The sequence below is a fragment of the Phaseolus vulgaris genome, chromosome 8, assembly GCF_051622355.1.
Source record: "Phaseolus vulgaris cultivar YP4 chromosome 8, ASM5162235v1, whole genome shotgun sequence".
Taxonomy (NCBI): Eukaryota; Viridiplantae; Streptophyta; class Magnoliopsida; order Fabales; family Fabaceae; genus Phaseolus; species Phaseolus vulgaris.
This window is the reverse complement of record NC_143505.1, coordinates 43175968-43197204: the sequence shown is the minus strand read 5'-3', so window position 1 is coordinate 43197204 and position 21237 is coordinate 43175968. Positions and strand designations below refer to the sequence as shown.

Sequence of the window (21237 nt, the reverse complement as noted above, 5' to 3'; positions counted from 1 at the left end):
TGGCCTTTAAAGAAGAGGGGGGTGGAATGTTTAAAAGAAATTTTTGAAAACTTTTGAAGGTTTAATGAAACTCAGTGAAGAAATCTTGATAAGGAACCAAGTTAGCCAAGAATACAATCTGTTTTAAAGAGAAACACAGAAAAACAACCGGTTGTTTCTTCAATTCAATAGGTTGTTTATACCAACAAAACTTAAAATAACTTAAAAATATAATTTAAAAGAGATCAGAGTAAGAGAAATGCACACAAGCAGTTTATACTGGTTCACTCTTACACCAAGAGCTACATCCAGACCCCAAAAACTTTTGGGTTTCTACTATGCAATGAAAACCAGATTACAACAAAAATCACCAAAAGAGTGACCTTTAGTCATTCTACAAACACACTCCTTTTGGCACAACAATCCACAAAAATCATAACACCCTTTGTTTTTGCACTTACACCCAATTACAAAAATACAGTAATCAAGGAAGAAGAGAATAGAATATATCTGGGTATTACAAAGCTTAAGGATCAAAAGTACACCCCAATCCTATTCCACACAATTGAAAATCCAAAGCTTGATGTGAATCTTGAAAACTTGAAATCAAATTTGCACTATGATTTCTCAAAACTATTTTCTTACTTTCCAGGAGCGTATAACCAACTTTTTATACTCCAAAGAATGATTAAAATCATTTAAAACATGAGCACATTCAGTTAGAAATCATTTAAGAGAGATTCATAAATCAAAATTGAATTCTATTAGGATTTTCAAAGAAACGATCGGTTGAAAACACGAAACAACCAATTGATTTGGTTTGACAGCTAAGTCAACCAAGTCAAACAGCTTTCAACCTTTTTCAAAACCTTATAAAAACAAAACAACCGGTTGATTCGATAAAACAACAAGTTGTTTTTCACTTAGTTGAAAAACATTCAATGTTAAAAAGGTTTTCAAATCAAATCAGTTATGGATTCAAACAAGGAGTGGATTACATATGATTCTACCCTAAATTCCACCCACACACAACAACAACTTCATCCTTCCATCAAACACCTTGGATTTGGATTCTTAAAAGCTCTTGATCACTCTTGATCAACAGAAGCTCAGCCTCAAAACATAAACGATACATCCTCTTGAGCCCATTCTCTACTTCAAGAGTGTTTTCCAAAGTGTTAGAATGGATGGCTTTAAACTAGAGAGGGGTGAATTGTTTAAAGAGGGTTTTCGCAAAATTTTAAGTCAAGAATGAAATTATCTCAAGAAACAATTGATAAGGAATCCTGTTTGCCAAAACAACAAGCAAAAACAACAGTACCAGAAAAACAATCGGTTGTTTCGCAAAAACAATCGGTTGTTTCGCAGAAACAATCGGTTGTTTATACCAGCAAACAAAAACAAAACTGAATTAAAAGAGATTAAGGATAGAGAGATTGCACACAGATGTTTATACTGGTTCACTCTAAAGCCAGAGCTACATCCAGTCTTCTCAGAAACCACTGAGGAAATCCACTAAGCAACCACACCTTGATCACTCACACCACAACCAAGAAAGTGACATTGATCCCCTCAAGACACACATTTCTTGACCAACACACCAACACTAAAATTTCTGATCTTGATCCCCTCAAGATCACACAACAAATCTCAGCAAACACACAAACGAAACTTGTTTTACAGAGTGCAAGGATTACACTTGTTACAGAAGATAATCTGAAATCAATACAAGCCAAAATCCTATTCCACACACTTTGATCAATCACAAACTCTCAGCAATCTCAACTCTTTGAAAAACTCAAAAACTTGTATTCAAAAAGATGTTACTCAAATCTGTTTTTCTGAATTTATTCAAAGATGTTGTTTGTTATCAAATCTTAACAAACTTATTCATTGCATTTAATGATTGGTCTAAGCATTTAAAGACTGGAGCGTAAGCAGTTAAATCATTTAAAGCATTTAAAGCTCAGTCAAAGTTAAAACAGTTTTTTTGTTATGGTACCAAAACAAACAATCGGTTGTTTCCTCGAATCAATCAGTTGTTTTAGTTTTAACAGCTTAACCATTTGAAAAACAGTTTTCAATCTTTTCTAAAAACATCTAAGTATAAACAATCGGTTGTTTCGACAAAACAATCGGTTGTTTCTAACTTAGTTTGAAAAACATTTTTCTTTCAAAAAGATTGAGAATGCCTATGTTTTGGATTCAATCAAGAGGTGGATTACAATACACAATCTACCCCAGATCCTAACTAAAACAGCACAACAACAGCAAGCACAACCAAGGCTTCATCATCCTTCAAAGGGTTTGGATTCTTCAAAGCTTGAACACCACTTGGTTCAACAATCTCCCCTTATTTGATGAAGACAAATCCCTGATGCTTGTGTTGTACCTGATTGAATCTGAAGTAGTTCCTGCAAGATACAGTTTTAAGCAAAGCGTGGAACTTCTAATATTTGGTTAGCACATAAACATATACAGAAATTCAGAGCATAATATCATAATAAACAACATTCAAAATATAGCAAACTGTTTTGCAGAAAAACATACAAACTTAAATCAAACACAGCATATAAATCTCCCCCTATTTATCTTCACAAATAGACAAAAAGAATAGATAAAACAAGAGATAATTGTTTTGATTACATCATAATTAAAACAACAACAGCAGAAAGAAAGAAAAATTGACAAACTGATATAACCCCCAAAAACAATAAGTTGTTTCGAAGAAACAATCGGTTGTTTTTCTTCATTCATCATCATCAACAAACTGAAGATCAAAGATTTGGTTCTGGACAGCTTCGATCTGTTCATCTAAAGTCATGAAGCGTGCATCCATGTTGTCAAACCTGTTGTCAATCCTCTGGAAATTACTGACACAGAGATCATGGAGATTTCTTTGATTCTCCCTAAAGCTATCAAGCCTATTTACCATGAGTCTCTCAAAAGGAGACATGATTTGCCTCCTTTCTTCTTGATTTCCAGCACCAGCACTTGGTCCAGCATCTTGATAATCTTCAGGTGGATCTTCATGTTGAACATCCATATCAGCAGGTTCATCTTGTTCAAGATCAGCAACAACACTAGATGAGGCACCAAGGTCACCATCTTTGCTAATCCATTTGCCACCTACATTGGTAAAACCCATTTTGCTGAGTGATCCATTGTTCAACTCTTGAGTTGACTTGACCAACTCATATGTTTCATCTTCAAGGTTCACTTCAAAATAGAGTAGAAATTTAGATACCAAAACAGCATATGGATAGTGATAGTCACTTAACCTCATAGCCTTTTGCATGTGCTCTTTGATGATGTGGATCCAATTGATTTTGATCTTATTCATGATGCAGAAGATATACATCAGATCTTCCTCAGTAAGAACTGAATGATTGATCCCCCTTGGAGTTAGAATCCAAGTCACAATGAGGGCTAACAACCTTTCATCAAGCTTTATACCTCCAACTGAGCATATTCTAACTTGAGCATGTTGATTCTTCAAGCAACTCTTGTAGTATTGGATTTTGTGGAAATCCTCCACTACTCCAAGGTTTCCTTTGTTGATTATGAGGCCAGAGAACTTGAGACCAGCAACAACAGCCCATACCTCATGAGTTATCTCCATTTCTACACCTTTAACATGAGAAACTAGATTGTTTCCCTCAAATTTGAGATTTGTGTAGAACACCCTTATCAAATCTGGGTAGATGTTTCCTTTCATCTTCAGGAACTTTCTTAGAGATTGATCTTTGAGCAGCCTCCTTACATTATCAAGCTTTTGACTTTTCAGCCAATCAAAGCACACAACCTTGGGGTTGTTTATCTTTTTTATACTTGTTTCGTACCTATACCTCTCAATAAGATCATTGTCTCCAGAAAAGCAGCCTTCTAGCCTTCCTCCAAACCTTACACCTCTGGTTTTGACTCTCTTTGAGGTGGGAGGAGTTGATTCTATGATGGCAGAGAAGAAAACAGAGAAAAGCTCACTTCACAGATTTTGCAAGAGATATTGCAATTGGTTGTTCTTGTGGAAAAGATCAGCTGCAACAGAATTTATAGCAGCAAAAGAATCAAATAGCATTCAATGATATGAGTGGGTACCAGATTTTCAGAGAGAGAGGACTTGACCCTGCCCTGCACAGAAAACGTCAGAAAAAGCTGAAAATCACATGGTCTTCACATGTGATCTTTGACTAGTCGTTAAGGCTCTTCAATTTCCAAGATTTTGGAATATATTCCTTTATGACTGTTGTAACTTCTCTCTGAACGTGATCAACTTTCAACATAGGTTCTTTGACCAAGGATTCTCTCTTTAAAAAGATCTGCAACGGATAGAAATTCAAAATAGAAATTAAATTTATTTCTCCACAGTTTTGTCAGACTCAAAACAATTGGTTGTTTCGAAGAAAAAATTGGTTGTTTTTCTGCAACAGTTAAAACTGATTTTGAATTTCAACCATGAGCAGAAAAAGTTTCCTAGGGTCGTCTGAGGTATGATGGTGACCACAAAGGAACTGGAAACCCACATGGAGTCCTAGAAGTAGACATTCACAGAACCACAAGAATCTACAAAGATATCTTTGGATTTGCTGCAGCAAATGTTAGAGATCGTTGTTGTTTCTTTCTTTCAATTTCCTTTAATTCAACATCACTCAACTCCCTAGATTTTTTATTTTTCTTTTCCACTCAATAATTATTTTCTTAATTTTCTAAAAAAATCTATCACCTACTTTCCAATAAACAAAATTGGCACTGAAGATAAAAAGTTGGGATTCAAGAGATAGATAATTACAAATTTAGGACATTTATATTATTTTGTAATATTATTTTTAAGTCTTGAACTTGAAATTTGTGGTATTTTGATTTATTTTATTTTAATTTGAATTTAGAGACTTGCAATTCTTATTTATTACAGTTACCTTTCATCATTATTTCATTACAATTATATTTTTGCATTTTTTTAAATAACTATATGTATATATTGTGTTTTTTTGTCCATGATACTTCTACCCTAACCCATTATGGCTTCCAATATATTTCCATAAAGGATTTCTAGAGTCTCTAATATTTTCTACTATCCAATATCAATGACGCCATTCTAAATTTAGATCGCATTCAAAAGAAAAATAATAATATTAGGCCAACATTGCAATGGTCTAGGAAGACCCATTAGGATGAGTCAAATTAGTCCAATTTTTTCAGGCCTCAAATTTTAGAGCCCCGCCAGCCAAGTACATTGAATGAAGCCAATTTTGACAACTCTACTCATTATTGTGGTTAGAGATTGCATTTGGAGAGGAATGCTTAGGTTTTCAAGGGAAAAACCATGCTAGAATTTCCTCTGCCATATAAAAATAGTTGTAAGAATAGAAATATTTGAGTCCACAAAATAGAGAAAAAAGCACCTGAACTAGAAGTGACAAAATGAGTGCAACATAGAATCTTCTACAAACACGAAGTGTTTGATCATCATAGTTGTGGCTTCTTTGTTGATTGTGCAGTGATCTTGTATTATGTCTTGACTTGCTTGAAGCACGTAGTGGTGCGCCATGCGCCTTATGCATCAAAAATGGTTCTGTCACTCCTACTCTATTGCCAACTGACTGCATGCATATCAAAATTAATAAGACTTACGTATGCATCCGATGATGATAGGTGATAGTAAACATCTAATGAACTCCAAGCAAGTCTAGTAACATCTTTTGCCAAAATAGAGAAATGGAATTCTGCTTAATGAAGACCAACCTGGTCAAGAGGAGACAATCTCACAAAATGCTCATAGAACAATTCCCAATTTGGCTCAACATCAACATTGATTGGTGTCACCAAGTATACTAAATGTAAGTCAGATGCAAGGACAAATCCTTCCCTTGCCCTTGAAAGATCAGCTAACACAATCTAAGAAATCAAGAAAGCATGAGTTGATGCCAATAACATGACTATACTACCTCAAATTACCTACCATATTTTAAAGTTACCAATGGACAAAATTATATAGAAAAACTGAATATTATCCTTTTAGGATAATGGTACAAAAGAAATTACACACAAGTATATATATTGGTTCTAACCAAGTGCTTACAAGGACATAATCCTACCATCATCTTCACAAGAAATCAAATCAAACACAAAATTTAACAAGGACTTCAATGCAAATATCAACCTAAAAATGACAAAAATGAATTGATGATAATTGCACAAGAACACATGTGTATACAAGTTTTAAGTTTAACCTAGTATTTACAAGGAAATGATTATATAATAAAAAAACAACTTACAAGGAACTATTATGTTAGGATTGGAGAATATGGGCTTAGACTTTGAAAGTAGGCACAAGATTTGGAAAGCTTCCAATAGGAGAAACAAGGGATTGAAGAGAATTGTGTAACAGTGTAACAGAATTACTTAAAAAGTGAGAGAAGTACTGGAAATATAAGAGGGGGGAGGGGAGAACTAAGGAGGAGCATGCTCTGAAGATATAGGAAAAATCATCCTCTCGTATTTTTTGTCATTCTAGAAATCATACACATGTTCTCTCAATTTGCTTGTTTCTTTGTCTTCTACTTTTTGGGTCTCTAACATTTGGTCTAACCTACTGAATACAAGATCAAAACGAGTAGTGTCAACATACGCCACCAAAGAAGATGGAGGTAAGGTTGTAGCCTTGGAAAAGAAAGTTGTTGGACACAAGACGACTCTGCAACTATGCAACTTTGGTCTAATGAGAACCATGCAAATCTTATGGAGATGTTCTCAAACACCAATGGGATTTCAAACTTAGAAGAATCCGCTAACCAAGAGATGTCACAAATAAGTGAAGACCCACCATCAAAATTTCCTCAATAAGTAAAAGACATGTGAGTTGTTATTTTCAACAATGAAGGATCTACAAGATGGATTGTCAGAGCAAAGTTGCATTTTCAAGTCCAAGGTACCCCATAAGAGGTGAAGGTGAACCTCACCCAAGTTTGCATGGAGGGGTATCGTTCTTTTCTTTAAATCTAGTATTTATTAACATGAGTGTTTGACATGGGAGCAAGTCAAAAGTGATTTGTTGGAGCACTATGGTGCTATTGGCAAGGGTGATATATATTCAATAGGTTGGTTGTGAATGATGAACTTAGCAAGGTAGTTAAGATGGGGTTGTGAAATCATAACCTTCCAATTGTTTCATCCATATACAAGTCAATCCAAATATACTTTAAATATAATCTAATATCAAGATGTGTAATCAAGACGAAATCAAAAATCAATGTTATGCATAAAATAAAACATATATGGTTAGAGCTAATTTATATGAATTAACAATTATCACCACAAACAAAGTCCAACACAATTATATAAATATGGAAATATACGATTCCAACAATGTTCATATATCTCTTTAAAGGAATCAATTGATATGAAACTCAACCTGCAACGCAAAGTCAAGTTAACCTTTATATGAGATATTCTTGCAATATTTCCTTGCTTATAGGTTGCATCTCTCATAAACATGTGATGCTTTGGATGCTAAACTGCTGGAGTTAGTTAAAATTCGAATTGATGATAATGGTGTTGATATGATGACTAAAGCATCGCCAAGAGGAAAGTTTGAAGTTTAATGTGAGATTTCCGGTTTGGCAGTTATCTCCAAACAATTGTGAGGGAGAGATTTGTTGGGTATTGGGCATCCTACCCATGTGGAGAAAAGGCGCAAATTGAGGCCCACTTGATGTCTCACTTAACTAAGTGGAAAGGAGTCTAAAGTTAGAAAGAGAGTAAGAGGAAAGGTCTCAAGTCAATAAGAACAACAGCATTTTGAGAGAGATGAAGATAGAAAGTGATTCTCGATTTCTCACATAACTGCAACAGTAAAACTAGTATTGCATATTCATTCACCGTTTGATCAAGCTGAAAATTTGACAACTGGTTCAGAACACCTGATTTGTTATTTTAAACGGTTGGATCGTTGATACAAGGTCTGAGTAGGGAGATATTCAGTTCGCTCAGTAGCTATGTATTAGGGGGGTTTTCATCTTCCTTGTTCTCTATTTGTAAGCTTTATTGCTTTGTTGTTTGGCTGGGTGTTAGCATTGTTTTGTGCACTTGATTGAGACTCCTTTGTAGCCTTTATTGATCATAGTGGAGTTATTTCTTTGGTTTGGACGACCCATAGTTTTTACCCTTGCTTTGAGGGGTTTTCCATGTTAAAATCTTGGTATCTTTGTGATTTTGGCAATTTGCTATTGCTAATCATTTGTTGTTGTTCCTCATAGATTCTTGCAAGTTAGTGAGATTTATTTCTTCTGCATTAACTATTAAAGTGTACTACGTATTGGTATTGTGTTGTTTTTCCCCATCATGAAGAGAGAGGTTGGGGTGGCAAAGGGTGCAAAAGAATTAGTTAATGAGTGATGGTAGTGGAATAATATAAAGGGAGGTGAGTGAGGAGCAAGGATACAAGATACTGTGAAATTCTATTATGGCCAGGAGGTGCTAACCTCTCTGGAAGTGCTTGCTATGTGTTTTGTTTCATTTTGGAAATAATACATATATTCTCTCATTTTCCCTATTTATTTGTCTTCTACATTTTGGGTCTCTAACGTATTATGCACAAAGAATTAACATGTCATGTATCCAATCATCAAATTCACATGCCTAATATATTCTAACACAAAAAAAACAAGAAAAGTTTGACTGTAATAAACCCAAAATGGATCAAGGGGGAAAAAAGAAATGAAACTAAATAAAAGTAGAAAATTAAATAAAAGTAGACAAACACTTACAAGCGATTCTTCTGGACAAAGAGAGCTTCCAAAAGATGCTCGTCCAAGAGGTGTGGTATTATACAGTTTAGTGTCTTCATTCCATTCAAGAAATTTTCTTTGGCACAACCATCGAAGGGATTCTTGTGCAGATTTTACCACATCTTGAAATGATTTTGTAGAATTCAAAAGAGTACATCTAACATACCGGTTAATATCGCTAGCAGTTTGAACAATTCCTCCAGCCACTACTTCTAAGATTGCATGCGCCATTCCATTCATGTCTTCTGACAAACAAGAATGTAAAGGAGGACAGCTTTCATTAAGAAGTCCTGTAACTTTTTTTACTTCTGCTGGTTTACAGATAAGTATCTGTACGAATAAAAAAGTAAATCAACTCAGAACTACATAATTAGAGTCCACCCCAATAAAGTATGACATCAATGTAAAAAAGAAAAGTTAGTGTAGGAGATCACTGCATATCAATCAGAATCTGTTGGAGGATCAGCACATATTAATCAAAATCATCCAATTCTGATTTGTGCAGCCCATAATAGGATTTAATATTAATAAGATCAGTTTTATTTCCATAATTAGGCTAAGCATTTATAGGGACAATTATTTCACGCGATTTTCAGGATGGATTAGTGTACAGGTTTATTCTTTTATATTCTACTTATACCTCTATTGTATTTTTTCCAAATCAGAAAAATATACATCATATTTTCCACAGTAAAGGGAAAGAGAAAAAAGAAACATATGTTGAGTGCAACAAAGAGAAAATTCAAAACAAAAAATGACAAAAAGAAAGTGTAGCATATATATGTTTATGCTTAGGAACACCCCAAATCCATCAGCTTAACATCATGAAAATACCACATTCACATCACCATGTAACAGTTTGAAAGCATAATAAAAAAAAACATACACTTTCTCCTTTTGTATCAATTCCAGTTCGACCAGCACGACCAGCCATCTGTTTGTACCTCGTCCCATCTAGAAAATCACAACCAATTCTAGGTTGGCGAAAAATGACTCTCCTCGCCGGCAAATTTACCCCAGCTGCTAAGGTTGATGTGGCAGTTAAAACACGTAAAAGACCCTTCCGATAACAGGTTTCAACAATCTCTCTTTCCTCAACCTGTGAAACAGAAAAAAGTAACAGGTTATATAGACAACATTTTCATCATCTATATAGAGTAGAACCAACAAGAGGATATGTTATTATTAAGTAATCGAATTTAAGTCTAACTCAACCTCAAAATAGACTCATAAGATGAGGTTTGCACTCCACTTATATATTATAATTTAGATTTATTCCTAGTTAATGTGGGATCTCCAACAGTAATAAAGTGTTGGTGGAAGCCATGAAGCAAAAAAAATTGGAAACTTACCGTAAGGCCGGCATGATGAAATGCAACACCAGAAGGAAAAGTTTCCTCCAATATGGGGTCCAACCCAGCAGGGCACTTTCTCAAGGAGTTAATAGCAGAAGTAATATCAGCAAACTCACAATCATTAACATCAACAGTAAATCTTTTAAGGAACTTTGCAATGTGCCTTGCAGTTGATTCACAACCCTTCCGGCTAGAGCAAAATATTAACACTGATTGTCCCTCTTGAACAACCTGAAAATAATATTTAGTTATTCATAATTTTACAGTTTTCAGTATTACAAGGTATAGACATTGCAGCTAAGACTCTAGACCACCTACCTCATTACATAGTTCAACAACATGATCTGGATCTTTACCTCCAAGGTCAGCCACTTTTGAGATTGTTCTACAAAGTTCCATATTTTTATTGTAAATGGAGTTGCCAACTTTTACATATTCTTCTAGTGGAACTGGCCGGAACTCTGTCTGGTATAGTGCTGCCTTGATGAAAATTTGAGACATTTATAAGATAACATCAAAAAAGGAAGAATTTATACAAATATGACAATGCCAGATATGCAGCAATCAATAGTCATCAATTTGAATATAAAAGTCCGAGTTAATAAAAAGAAAAATTAGTCAATCTTCCATTCCCAGTCATCCAAAATTGTCTTTATCCCTAATGAACTTTGTGTTTCTTGTTTTAGTGGGTGATCTTGGATGCAAATTTATAAGAGATGCATAGGGCTAGGCCTTAGAATGCCATGGGTGGTGTTTCAAGAAATCAAGGTGTTGGAGATCCAACATTGACTAGAGATTAAGACATTTCATAATTTATAAGTAGGTGCAAACCTCACCATATAAGCCGGTTTTATAAGATTGATTTAGGCTTAAAGTTCACTTCTTAATATGGTATCAGGTCATTTCGAGTCTATCCTAAGAAGTGTTTGTTCAGCTTATCAGGTCACCCGCTATCAGATTGTTATCGGATCAACCATAATATATAGTCTCACACATGAGTTGGTAGCCTTGGTATAAGGAGGGGGGGTGTTGGAGATCCCACATCGACTAGAGATTAGGACATTTCGTAGTTTATAAGTGGATGCAAACCTCACCTTATAGGTCAGTTTTATGAGGTTGAGTTAGGCTTAAAGTCCTCTTTTTAATACAAGGATATCACAGCCAATAAGAGAAGGAAAACTAGGCATGCCACAATCTCGGGACCCTAGTAATGTCATGTTTTAAGATGTGATTTTGGCTAGCTTCGAATGATTTTGGTTCTTTTGGTGCCTTTTGGGAGTCTTAACAATACTTACTTGGAGTTTTAGCCTAGAGTCACTCTTGCATTCAATAAGTTGGAAGAGCCAAAATGGTATGATTTGTTGTTCTTCAGCATCTATGGTTGTAGTTTGTTGGGTTATTATATTTTAGGAGTTTTGGTGGTGAACATCTTCACTTGTTGAGTTGTTTCTTTGAAGTTAATTTTTAGAAGATGGATGATCAACTTGACCGGAATACCTACTAACTTGATGAGTTTCAAGTTTCTACAAAATCTATATTTATGCAAAAGGAGTTTTCCCCATTGTTTCAAATAAATCAAAAATTTGATGAAAAATAATAAGCCAAGTGGTTAAGACTACTAAAAGTGCTAACATCTAGACAATAGAAAAAGATTAAGCTCAAAACCATGTTTCTAGACAACATGGGTGCTTTATTTTCATTTAGAATGTTAAAAAAAGCCATCTTAAATGTTATTTAATGAAAATATGTTGTTTGCTTAGTATTCTACCTGGTTTCTAAATATTATTCTTTTTTCTTCCCTCTCATTCATTGTACTTGAAATCTCCAATGTCATTATAAATACGAGATCCTGAGATGGCGAAATTACTCCTTTGAAGTCATTCTCTATTTTTTTGTATTTAACTTAAGTTGGTATCAGAGTGGGTCAATCCCACTCTGGCTGTCTTAGTTCGACAAAGAAATCATCATTCGATGATTTTTTTTTTTAAGATCGTCATCTGTAGACAAAGTTCAACAAGGGAAGAAGAATGGTTTTCCGCTTTGTTCTTTACTTTAGCAATCAATACAGCCTATAATATTTTAAGCGCTCTCTAGTCATTCAAAACCCGTAACTCCTTTCGAAAAAAAGGCCCAAAATATTTTTGCAAACATCTAATGCCTCTATGATTCTACTAATCATTTGGCCTCTCTCAAGCAACTTAACAATTACATGGTGTATTTTATTGCTAAAGCTCAATCAGCTTGATTGAAGGTCAAATCTATGATTCTCTATTTGTTTCTTATTGGTTGTCTCTTTCTGTTGATCTCCTCCTACAACAAAAATCTTTTGGACTTGTCATCTCATTCTCTGGAACTTTTGCCATTACTTCTAAAAAACTAAATGGGAAAATTAACTCCCTCTTGGCGTACATCAATTGCACCTTGGTTCCGTGACCAAGGTTTCCACATTCACCTTGAACAAGACGGGAGTAATGTGTCATCTAATCAAGTTGAACATTGGCCAAAAACTATTGTTAGCTTTGTGCGTTACTATAGCAATTTGTGGAACCCAAATGATTGGGTACTCGTTCAAAACGTGAAACTCTATCTAGAAAAAAAAATTAATATTATTTCAAATTATATTCATCGCCATGGTAGTAAGTATCGTGTGATACATGATATGATTCATACGAAACAATACGATTCTGCTCTCCCGCGATACGAATTGTGGGAATAATCATTTTTGCTCCCGTATCGCAAGATACAAGAGCAAATCGTTCAAAAAATCGCAGAATTGCAAAATCACTTATGTATCGTGCCTTGAATCATGCAGTGTATTTGGGTTTGTTAAAACCCTAACTTTTCTTAACCATGAACTTGCTTCTCCTTCAACTAAGATTTCCCTCTTCTCCTCCAACGACCCAAACATAGTGACGCATGGAGAACGACAACGAGAGTGAATGATGAAGAAGCGAACTGCAGGAGGAGTGGGAGGCACGATTGGAGCCGCAGCGTATGAGGCATGGGAGCCCAACTGTCAAGGGGCACCATGCGAAAATGAAGAGACAACTGCAGCAGCAGAAACATGTCCATGGAAAATGAAGAGGCACTTGTGCAAAAGACAACATTAGACAACCCTAATGTTGTCTCTCCTTGGGCCACCAACCCAAATATAATTTTTTTTCATCTAACAAAGAGTTGGATCATATAATCCAGCCCAATCCAACCATTATAATATTAACCTAATATAGTACAACTACTCTTTTTAAATATGGTTTTGTGAGTATTAATTATATTTTTACATGTTTACATGTTTTATATTATATTTTTTAAATGTTCATGAATCTTATGATTCACGATACGAAACGATTCACGATTCAAAATATAAGCTCTCCGATTCACAATTCAAAATATAAGCTCTCCGATTCACGATACGATTCACGATTCAACTACCATGCTCATCGCCTTTATGACTCTGCCAATAAGTTTGCCTCTCGCAAACAAACAAATCACAACATGTTGTCTTCTATGAGTGAAGCTAAATCTACTATTCAAGAATTGAATATGTTATTGGAGGTTGAGTCATTAGACGAGAATAAGAAAAGGTTTGACAAATCATATATGGTTATGATCCTCCATGCCATGCATCTAAATTTTGAACATGTTGTTAGAGATCAACTTGTTAACCGATCACGAAGTCCCATCCACGGAATGCTTGACAACACGGCACCTATGGAATCTTCTGTCATGGTTTCTACAAGTGGAAGAGCATAATGCAATAATAGAGGAGCACATGGTTGTAAGGGACATCCTCAATGCACACACTATAAGAGAATGGGTAACATCGAAAGAGAATTGCTTCTCTTTGCACGACTTTCCAGATATGACAGCCAATATCTATAAATTTGAAGTTGTTGAACCCAAATTCTCTAGTAAAGAATACGAAAATATTTGAGATTGAAATCGGCTTGGCACAATCATCTCACAATTTGTGGAAAGTCAAAGTCCATGGACATTTGACTCAGGTGCTTCTGATCACATTTTTGGTAATACCTTTTTGTTCTCATCCCTTTCTTTTCCCAAAATTCCTCATTTCAAAACCTTAGCCAATGGTTCTAAAGTTTCCTTTAAGGGGGGTTGTCAAGTTTCGCTTTCTCCTTCCTTAAATCTAAAATGTCCTTTCAATCTTATTTATTTATTCAATTAACCAAGTCTTTAAAAATTTCAATAACCTTTGATGTAAATTCTTTTGTTATACAGGAACATAGTACGGGGTGACTAATTGGAGAAAGACATGAATCTAGAGGCTTACTATTTTGGAACTAGTTCATTTGTGTCTTGTTTTTGCATCCCCATCTCCCAAACTTTTAGACGATTGTTGGGTCATCCCTACTTGTCAAAATTTAAAAAAAATGGTCTTCAAACTTAGTAGACTTCAAACATTAAAATGCAGTCATGTCAACTAGGAGAACATGTGAGATCTTCTTTTCCTAAACAACCTTAATCAAGATGTATTTCTGTTTTTTCTATCATCCATTCTGATATTTGGGGCCAAGTCGTGTCTCGTCTTTTGGTTTTAGATATTTTGTTACTTTCATTGATAAGTATTCCACACATAGTTGGGTTTGTATAATGACAGGCCATTTTGAATTATTATCTATCTTTACTTCTTTTCTGAATGAAATCAAAAATCAATTTGTCCAAGTCATTAAAATTTAAAGAAGTGATAGTAATTCAAATTTGCCTATCTAACTACTTCGTAATGTGTGCTTTGTGTTGTACCCATTTTCTAGATATGACCTTTCTTATTCTTTTCTCTTCCCTCTTATTCATTGAATCTGAAATCTCCAATGCCATTATATATATGAGATCCTAAGAGAAGGAAATTATTCTCACAAATTCATTTTCTATTCTTTTGTATATATCTCAAGTGAGAAAAATGAATCAATACAATTAATAGAGAAGATTTGATATCAACTAATAACAAAGATATGATACTAAAATACATATATGATCTAGATAACCTTGATTGTATAGGATTAGCTCCGGAGGTATAGATATACAAAAATGCTGCAAGCAACTTCAGAAGTATATGGACTGTCAAAAGAAAAATAAATTGTCTGGTAATATTAGAGTGAGTTAGAAGTTTCATTAATCAGGACAAAACAATAATCTACCCAAGCATAACTTACAAAGTTTATTGTAGTATATGAAGAATTGAATATCCTTCATCCTATCTCTAACAATGTTGAAAAAATGCCTTTGCAGGAAAAACAGTTTGTGGTGGGGAGGTTTTCAGCAGCTCATGATCAGATTCACTCAGGTTCTTCAAACTGCAGTCACTTTTTGCCCTCGACTTTTGAGTTTCCTAATTAAATTGCATTTGGATAGTCTCACAATTTATAATGTACTTTCAGCTTCAAAATTATTGTAGGGGTTTGAACCCTTCTTTCCTCAGTCATTCACGCAAAAAGACTGCACTTGTTTAGAATTTTGTTGTCTGACCCAGTGACCAACTGTCTGCTAGCCAGCATCTGTTTCCACCCAACCCCAATGCTTCCAGTCCCTAACCCACTGCCAGCAGGTCTCTGTTCTTCCTTATGTCTCTACTCACTCATCAGAGCTCAGTCTCTATTTGCACCTAACGGCTTGCAGCTGACTTAAGTGCATGTGTTTTCTGTTCTTTTCACTTCCTTCACATTTTACACATCTATTCTCTCTTATTTCTGTGTTCTGTTTTTTCTTCATCCTTCACATATCACAAGTCTGTTTCTCTTCCTCAATGATTCACAGTTCACATATTCCTAATTTTTATTTGCAGTTTTCCTTTTTTCTATGAATTTCACCATTATCTTTAATTTAGACTTCATTCCCACAATCTTATTTCTCCTAGATTGATAGTAATTGTGTATAGGGTTTGACTTATTTATTATGATTTCTTTAGTTTTGGCCATTTTAGTAATTTTGTATTTTTGACTATTCATTTTCTTTATATTATAATATTTGAAATAATATTCAGTAGGATTGATCATTAAGTGATTTCCGAGTTTATCACTTTCCTATAGCTTCTTAAATTTTATCTATAGTCTATAATCCTAAATTAATGTCCAAAGTCATCCCACTATAGTGTTTCCCAGTTTTCTACTAACCAGTGGGTGGTTGATTCAGGTGCTACATACTTTATTTCTCTCAAATAAGGTCTCGAGCTCAAGTCTGGTGTATGTGAAAAAAAATACACCAGAGCTAGCCTCACCATGCCGAGGGTGTTCCCAACTCAAACAAAATTGCCTCCCTATGGAGCTAGACCAAAAACAACTGGTTTTATAGTAAATGTTACAAATGGATGGTTCAATTATATTAGCAAAATCTGATGTTCCTCTATTTCCAGTTAGTGTTCTATTGAATATGGTGTTTCTTTCTTTCAAACAGATAATAAGTTCAAAGTACTAAACATGCAATATGTTGATAACAAAACAAAAGTGGAATTAGGTTTTAAAAGGATAAATACCAATTTATGTAAAGTTATACTGATCAAGTTTCAACTGATTTCAGTAATTACACTACCAAAAATGACAACAAAAGAGGACAGTTGGCCAAGAGAAAAGAGGATGCCCAATAACAGTTGTGTACATAAGAGAGGATGTTTGTAATTATGCTTACTTGAAGCCAATCAGCAACTTCTGCAACATTTGGCATTGTTGCACTCATTCCAACAATTTGCAGACCTTGTGCAGGATCACCCTTCTCACTGCTTCCACCTGAACTTTCTCCATCACTTGACTTTGGAATACCTTCCCCTGCTGCATAACGAAGTTTTGTCAACATAAGTTCTAGAAGATAACCTCTTCTGGGATCACCAACCTGTTAACAGATGTAGACATTAATAAACCATGAGAACCATCCAAGTGTACCATTTTCTGTTCAGCTTTCACAATAGTCAAATTGAAAATACACAGGAAAGCAGCATGTAATAGAGCTCCTCCTGACAACTAAAAAGTGTAATAATTGATGATACCATGTGAAGTTCATCAATCACTATAACTCCCATTTCTGACAGACGACCCTCTTCCAACAATCTATTAATCAGAGAGTTTGCCTTCTCTATCGTGCAGACAGCTACAGAAGTATCTTTAGGAACTGTTCCACCACCTTGGTTTCCATAATAACTACGAACATGTTTACCAAGTGGCTCTAGGAGTCGTTCGAGGTGTTCTGCCTATATGAATCCAAATGACAAGACAAAACGTAAGTAAATTCAGAATTTAGAAATATTTTAAAGTTGAATTCCTCAAATAAAACCCACAAGACCATAGCAAGAAATGTAATCTTTAAATTTTAACATATTAGCAGGCCAGAAAAGAGAACCTTTTCTGCACAAATTGATACATATGGAAGAACAAGTAGTGCCATTTTTCCGGTTATTATCACCCTCCGTAGCATTAAAATCTCAGCAACAAAACTTTTCCCAGCACTGCAGCAACAAGAAAAACATTTAGTACATGACTTCCTCAAAATAAAAGGCAAAAAGGAAGCACAAGAAGAACAGAGGGAAAAAACAGAAAGCAAAGGAAAATAAAAAAGACTAGGGAGAATCACATGAACTGAAAACAAAACAGACAACAGGTAGCAGAATTATAATAAAATAGCATAAAGAATTCAGCAATCAATATTAAGAGAAAAAATTATAAAACCATGTATTGATGCAATAAAATGAGTGGTTCAGTACAACAAAATAAATATGAAATAAAATAAAATAATGAAGTTGTACAGCAATATGTTAATGGCCATTCCCAAAATTGAGACTCCAGCATTCTCTGTAAATGAAATCCTAGTTAATGAAAGTGACCACCAGTCACCCCCCAATTTTGTATCCCACCCCACGTAATTCTTTAACTTTAAATAAATTAATAAGACAAAAGTGTAACAAGGTTTACAGTAATTGCTATAAAGTGAGAGAATACCTTGTAGAAGCACAATATACAAGATTTCTTCTCTGTAGGACACCATCCACTCGAAGGCAGTCAGCCTAAAAAATAAAAATAAAAACAAAATAACCTGCTCAAACTTACGTATGCCAGAAACTATAAGTTTTTGAATAAAAAACATTTTAAAGAACCTTCTCAGCTACCTCTAGTATCAGACTGTGTAAGACACCTTTTATCACAGTCAGTTAGTATAGTTAGTATATAACTTCTTTTATTATACAGTTAGTTAGTTACAGCCATCATTATATTTTGTATTCTGTTAGAAGAAATTAAGATAAAGACTAGAACGGAAAAAAATGTAGCAGCCAAAATAAACATTCAATTATATAGCTAGAACGTAGTAAATCACTATAACAAGTTGATGACTAAAGAGACATCTTCACATATAAAATATAACAGTACCTGCCAATTGTAAAGATTTGATATTCCTTTTCTCCGATATATATTGCATATTTCAGGAGGAAGCCAGCTATTTACGTCAAAAGGATCATTAAATGATACACTAGTTGAAGGAGTATTGGCTTCAACAGTTTCACGTGCACTAATTGGTGTCCCGAACTCACTGTGGGGTGAACTAGATATACTAACATTACCATGACAAATTCTTTTTCCTAATTGATTTACTAAAGTCTTCTCTTGTACTTCATTCTTCTTTTCATAAGTATGACCTGTTGTAGGACCTGATTCATACTGTTTACCAGCCATGCAAGTAACATTGGTCCGATCACCAACATGACAATTTTGCATGGTATTTTCTTCTAAATTGTTGCCCTCAAACGAAAAATCAAAATGTTTAACAGGAAGGCTGGATGCTTCTTTCAAAGAATCTTTTGTGTGCATCCCAACTGACCCAAAAGGAGTACCTGTTTCCGTATTCCAGATTCTGTTTTTACTTTGATCCAACATTTTCCTTGACTTGCCATCATAATTTTGTAAATTGCATGAGTTCTTCATCTCAGGTCCATCTTCCACCACATTACTTTCCCCCATAGCCTTAGAAGGATCATTAGCCATGGGAACACACAAACTATCAGCAAGTAGAATTGCCTCATTCCAAAATGCCTCTCCAGGTGAAAATGATGAGCTTCCACGTACTGACTTTGGAGTCTCCTTAACCTTAGGTTTAACAATCAAAGACCCCGGTGTATAGCATTCAGCCATATTCCTAGACAGTTTAGGCGTATTACTACATTTTCTAAAGCCTGTCTCAAAGGCAGCAGTGTCACCACCACCAGAAACCTGTCACTCAGAAGCCAAAGCATCAAAACAAATATGATAAATTCAAATATCAATCAAGTTACAAAAGAAATCCAAACTACTAAGAGTTAGAGCTTAACCTTCGTACAAGAGCTAGGAACAGGTCCCATAGTATTATTACCAACAACACCAGACTTGACGTCTTCATCGATCTTGACATTCAATGATACATTTTCAACACCAAAACCTGGCTCACTGGCAGTGCATTTACTCTTCTGTGGTAAACAACTATTCCCCTCTGCCAGGGAACCATCACTCTTGTGATCATCCACTTTCATCTCTGATGGAAAATCCACACTTGGATGCAATTCACTGCAAGTAGCATAATTCAAAGGATAACAATCAAACACGCGCATAGGTAAAACAATACAAAAAGAGAAAGAAAACTTCTCAAAACCAGTCCTCATTGAAGATTTCATTGATACGTACAATTTTTCATAAGTGGTGATAAGTACATACAAAACACTATTATTTAAAGCATCACATTAACCCATATCATTTCTTTCAATCAGCTTTTTCCAATCACATCATAACAATCATACCCACACTTTTCTTTATTTGTAATAACAGTTTGTAAACAGAATTAAAAATTCTGTTAGTTGTTGATCTAATTCTGGCTTAGGAAATTGTAAACAGTCTTTGTTTTGTTTTTTAGAGAATAATGAGAAGTTCTCTAGTTTTCTGTATCCTCTACAATTTTCTAAAGAATTGAGAATGAGTTTGTACCGTGAGTGAGACATACCAATTTCTGAAACATAACATTATTCCTATAGGTGTCCACTATATTAGATGTGCCCACCAATCTTTATTCATTTTCCAAATAGATAGAGTAAACTACCTGCAATACAAAGACAAAAAGCCAGCTGCAAACTGTTTGAGCTCCAATTTCACGCCAGCCTCCCCAAATTCATTCGGCCCACTAGTTTCAGAATCTCCAAACCCTTGAGCCGATAAAACAGTGTGCTTATTAAGTCCATTGTCAAGAGAACTACCGATCTCTGATGCCAAATTTCCCTTAACTGTGTTTGGGGCGGTGGCACTGTCACCGCCACCATCCTGAGACGCAATCAAGAAACCATCCAAAGTGCCTCTGAAACTCGAAGACGCCTCAGCCCCGTGCCTGACACCTTTCTCGGATCTTCCTGCTTTACAAACCGGCGACGAGGCTTTCCTTTTCTTTGAAACGTAAAACTGCACGCGCAAATCCACAAACAAACGAACGCAAGTGAGAGAAACAAAAAAAAAGAATAAGAATTCGTAAAGCACAATTAAGCAGCGAGAATCAGAAACTGTCTATGTTTTTTGTTTGTCTTGATTTTGCGAAGCGATGCGAATTTGGAGGGGCGTGCGATGATAATGTGGGACAGAACGGCGTCGTTTAGGGTTGGAGAAAGGGAAATAGAGAAGGACCTGATCGATGCGCATGCGATGCGAAGGAGAAGTCATGGAAGAAAATGGAGTGGCGCGAGGAACCAGAAGTGTGGGTTCTTCTTCGAATGGCGCTAGCCGCGAGAATAACGCATACGATACTACGTCGCAGATGTTTTAAATGCTTCGCGGGAGCGAGTGAAAAGACAGAACGAACTGGCAATGCACAAGGTTTGTACGGCTCTTTGGAGTGACGCTGACTGAAAGTTAAAAATTCAAATTGAAATTGAAATTTCGGGGGAATGTTTGGTTGCGGTAAAGTCCTACGTGCCTACCTGAAGAGGAAAATAAAGTTCTATGAAATTGAGAAATGACGTTTTTTAACGAATTTTAAATAAATTTTAAAAACATATGAAAAAGGAAATGTTAAAATGTTTATATTATTACTATCTTCAATTGCTTTTCTCAAGACGTGGGAACAATTTGTAACTTATGAAAGTAAATATAAGCGGATACATATGTAAATAT

At 35.1% G+C, this 21237-nt stretch overlaps 1 protein-coding gene across 6 annotated transcripts; it reads right to left on the bottom strand.

Annotated features, from left to right (window-relative positions):
• Window positions 1-1538: 1538 nt before the first annotated feature.
• On the bottom strand, window positions 1539-21002 carry LOC150025590 (helicase and polymerase-containing protein TEBICHI-like). Of its 6 annotated transcripts, none has more exons than XR_016515110.1 (16): window positions 20752-21000; window positions 20180-20532; window positions 19422-19653; window positions 18487-19323; window positions 18061-18125; window positions 17465-17570; window positions 17115-17315; window positions 16760-16960; window positions 10439-10600; window positions 10118-10351; window positions 9652-9864; window positions 8745-9095; window positions 5722-5874; window positions 5382-5579; window positions 4078-4298; window positions 2456-3927 (listed from the first exon to the last, which is right to left on the bottom strand). XR_016515110.1 is itself a non-coding variant. In XM_090294434.1 (15 exons), exons 1-15 carry the CDS (start codon window positions 20785-20787, stop codon window positions 2319-2321), a joined length of 3417 nt encoding a protein of 1138 aa, XP_090150560.1. In that variant the 5' UTR covers window positions 20788-20999; the 3' UTR covers window positions 1539-2318. The 6 variants fall into 6 exon arrangements, 2 of the variants coding, with proteins under 2 accessions (XP_090150560.1, XP_090150559.1); XR_016515109.1 differs by having other exon boundaries at window positions 2456-3108; window positions 3261-4298; window positions 20752-20999; XM_090294434.1 differs by lacking the exons at window positions 2456-3927; window positions 4078-4298 and adding an exon at window positions 1539-2393 and having other exon boundaries at window positions 20752-20999.
• Window positions 21003-21237: the final 235 nt, after the last annotated feature.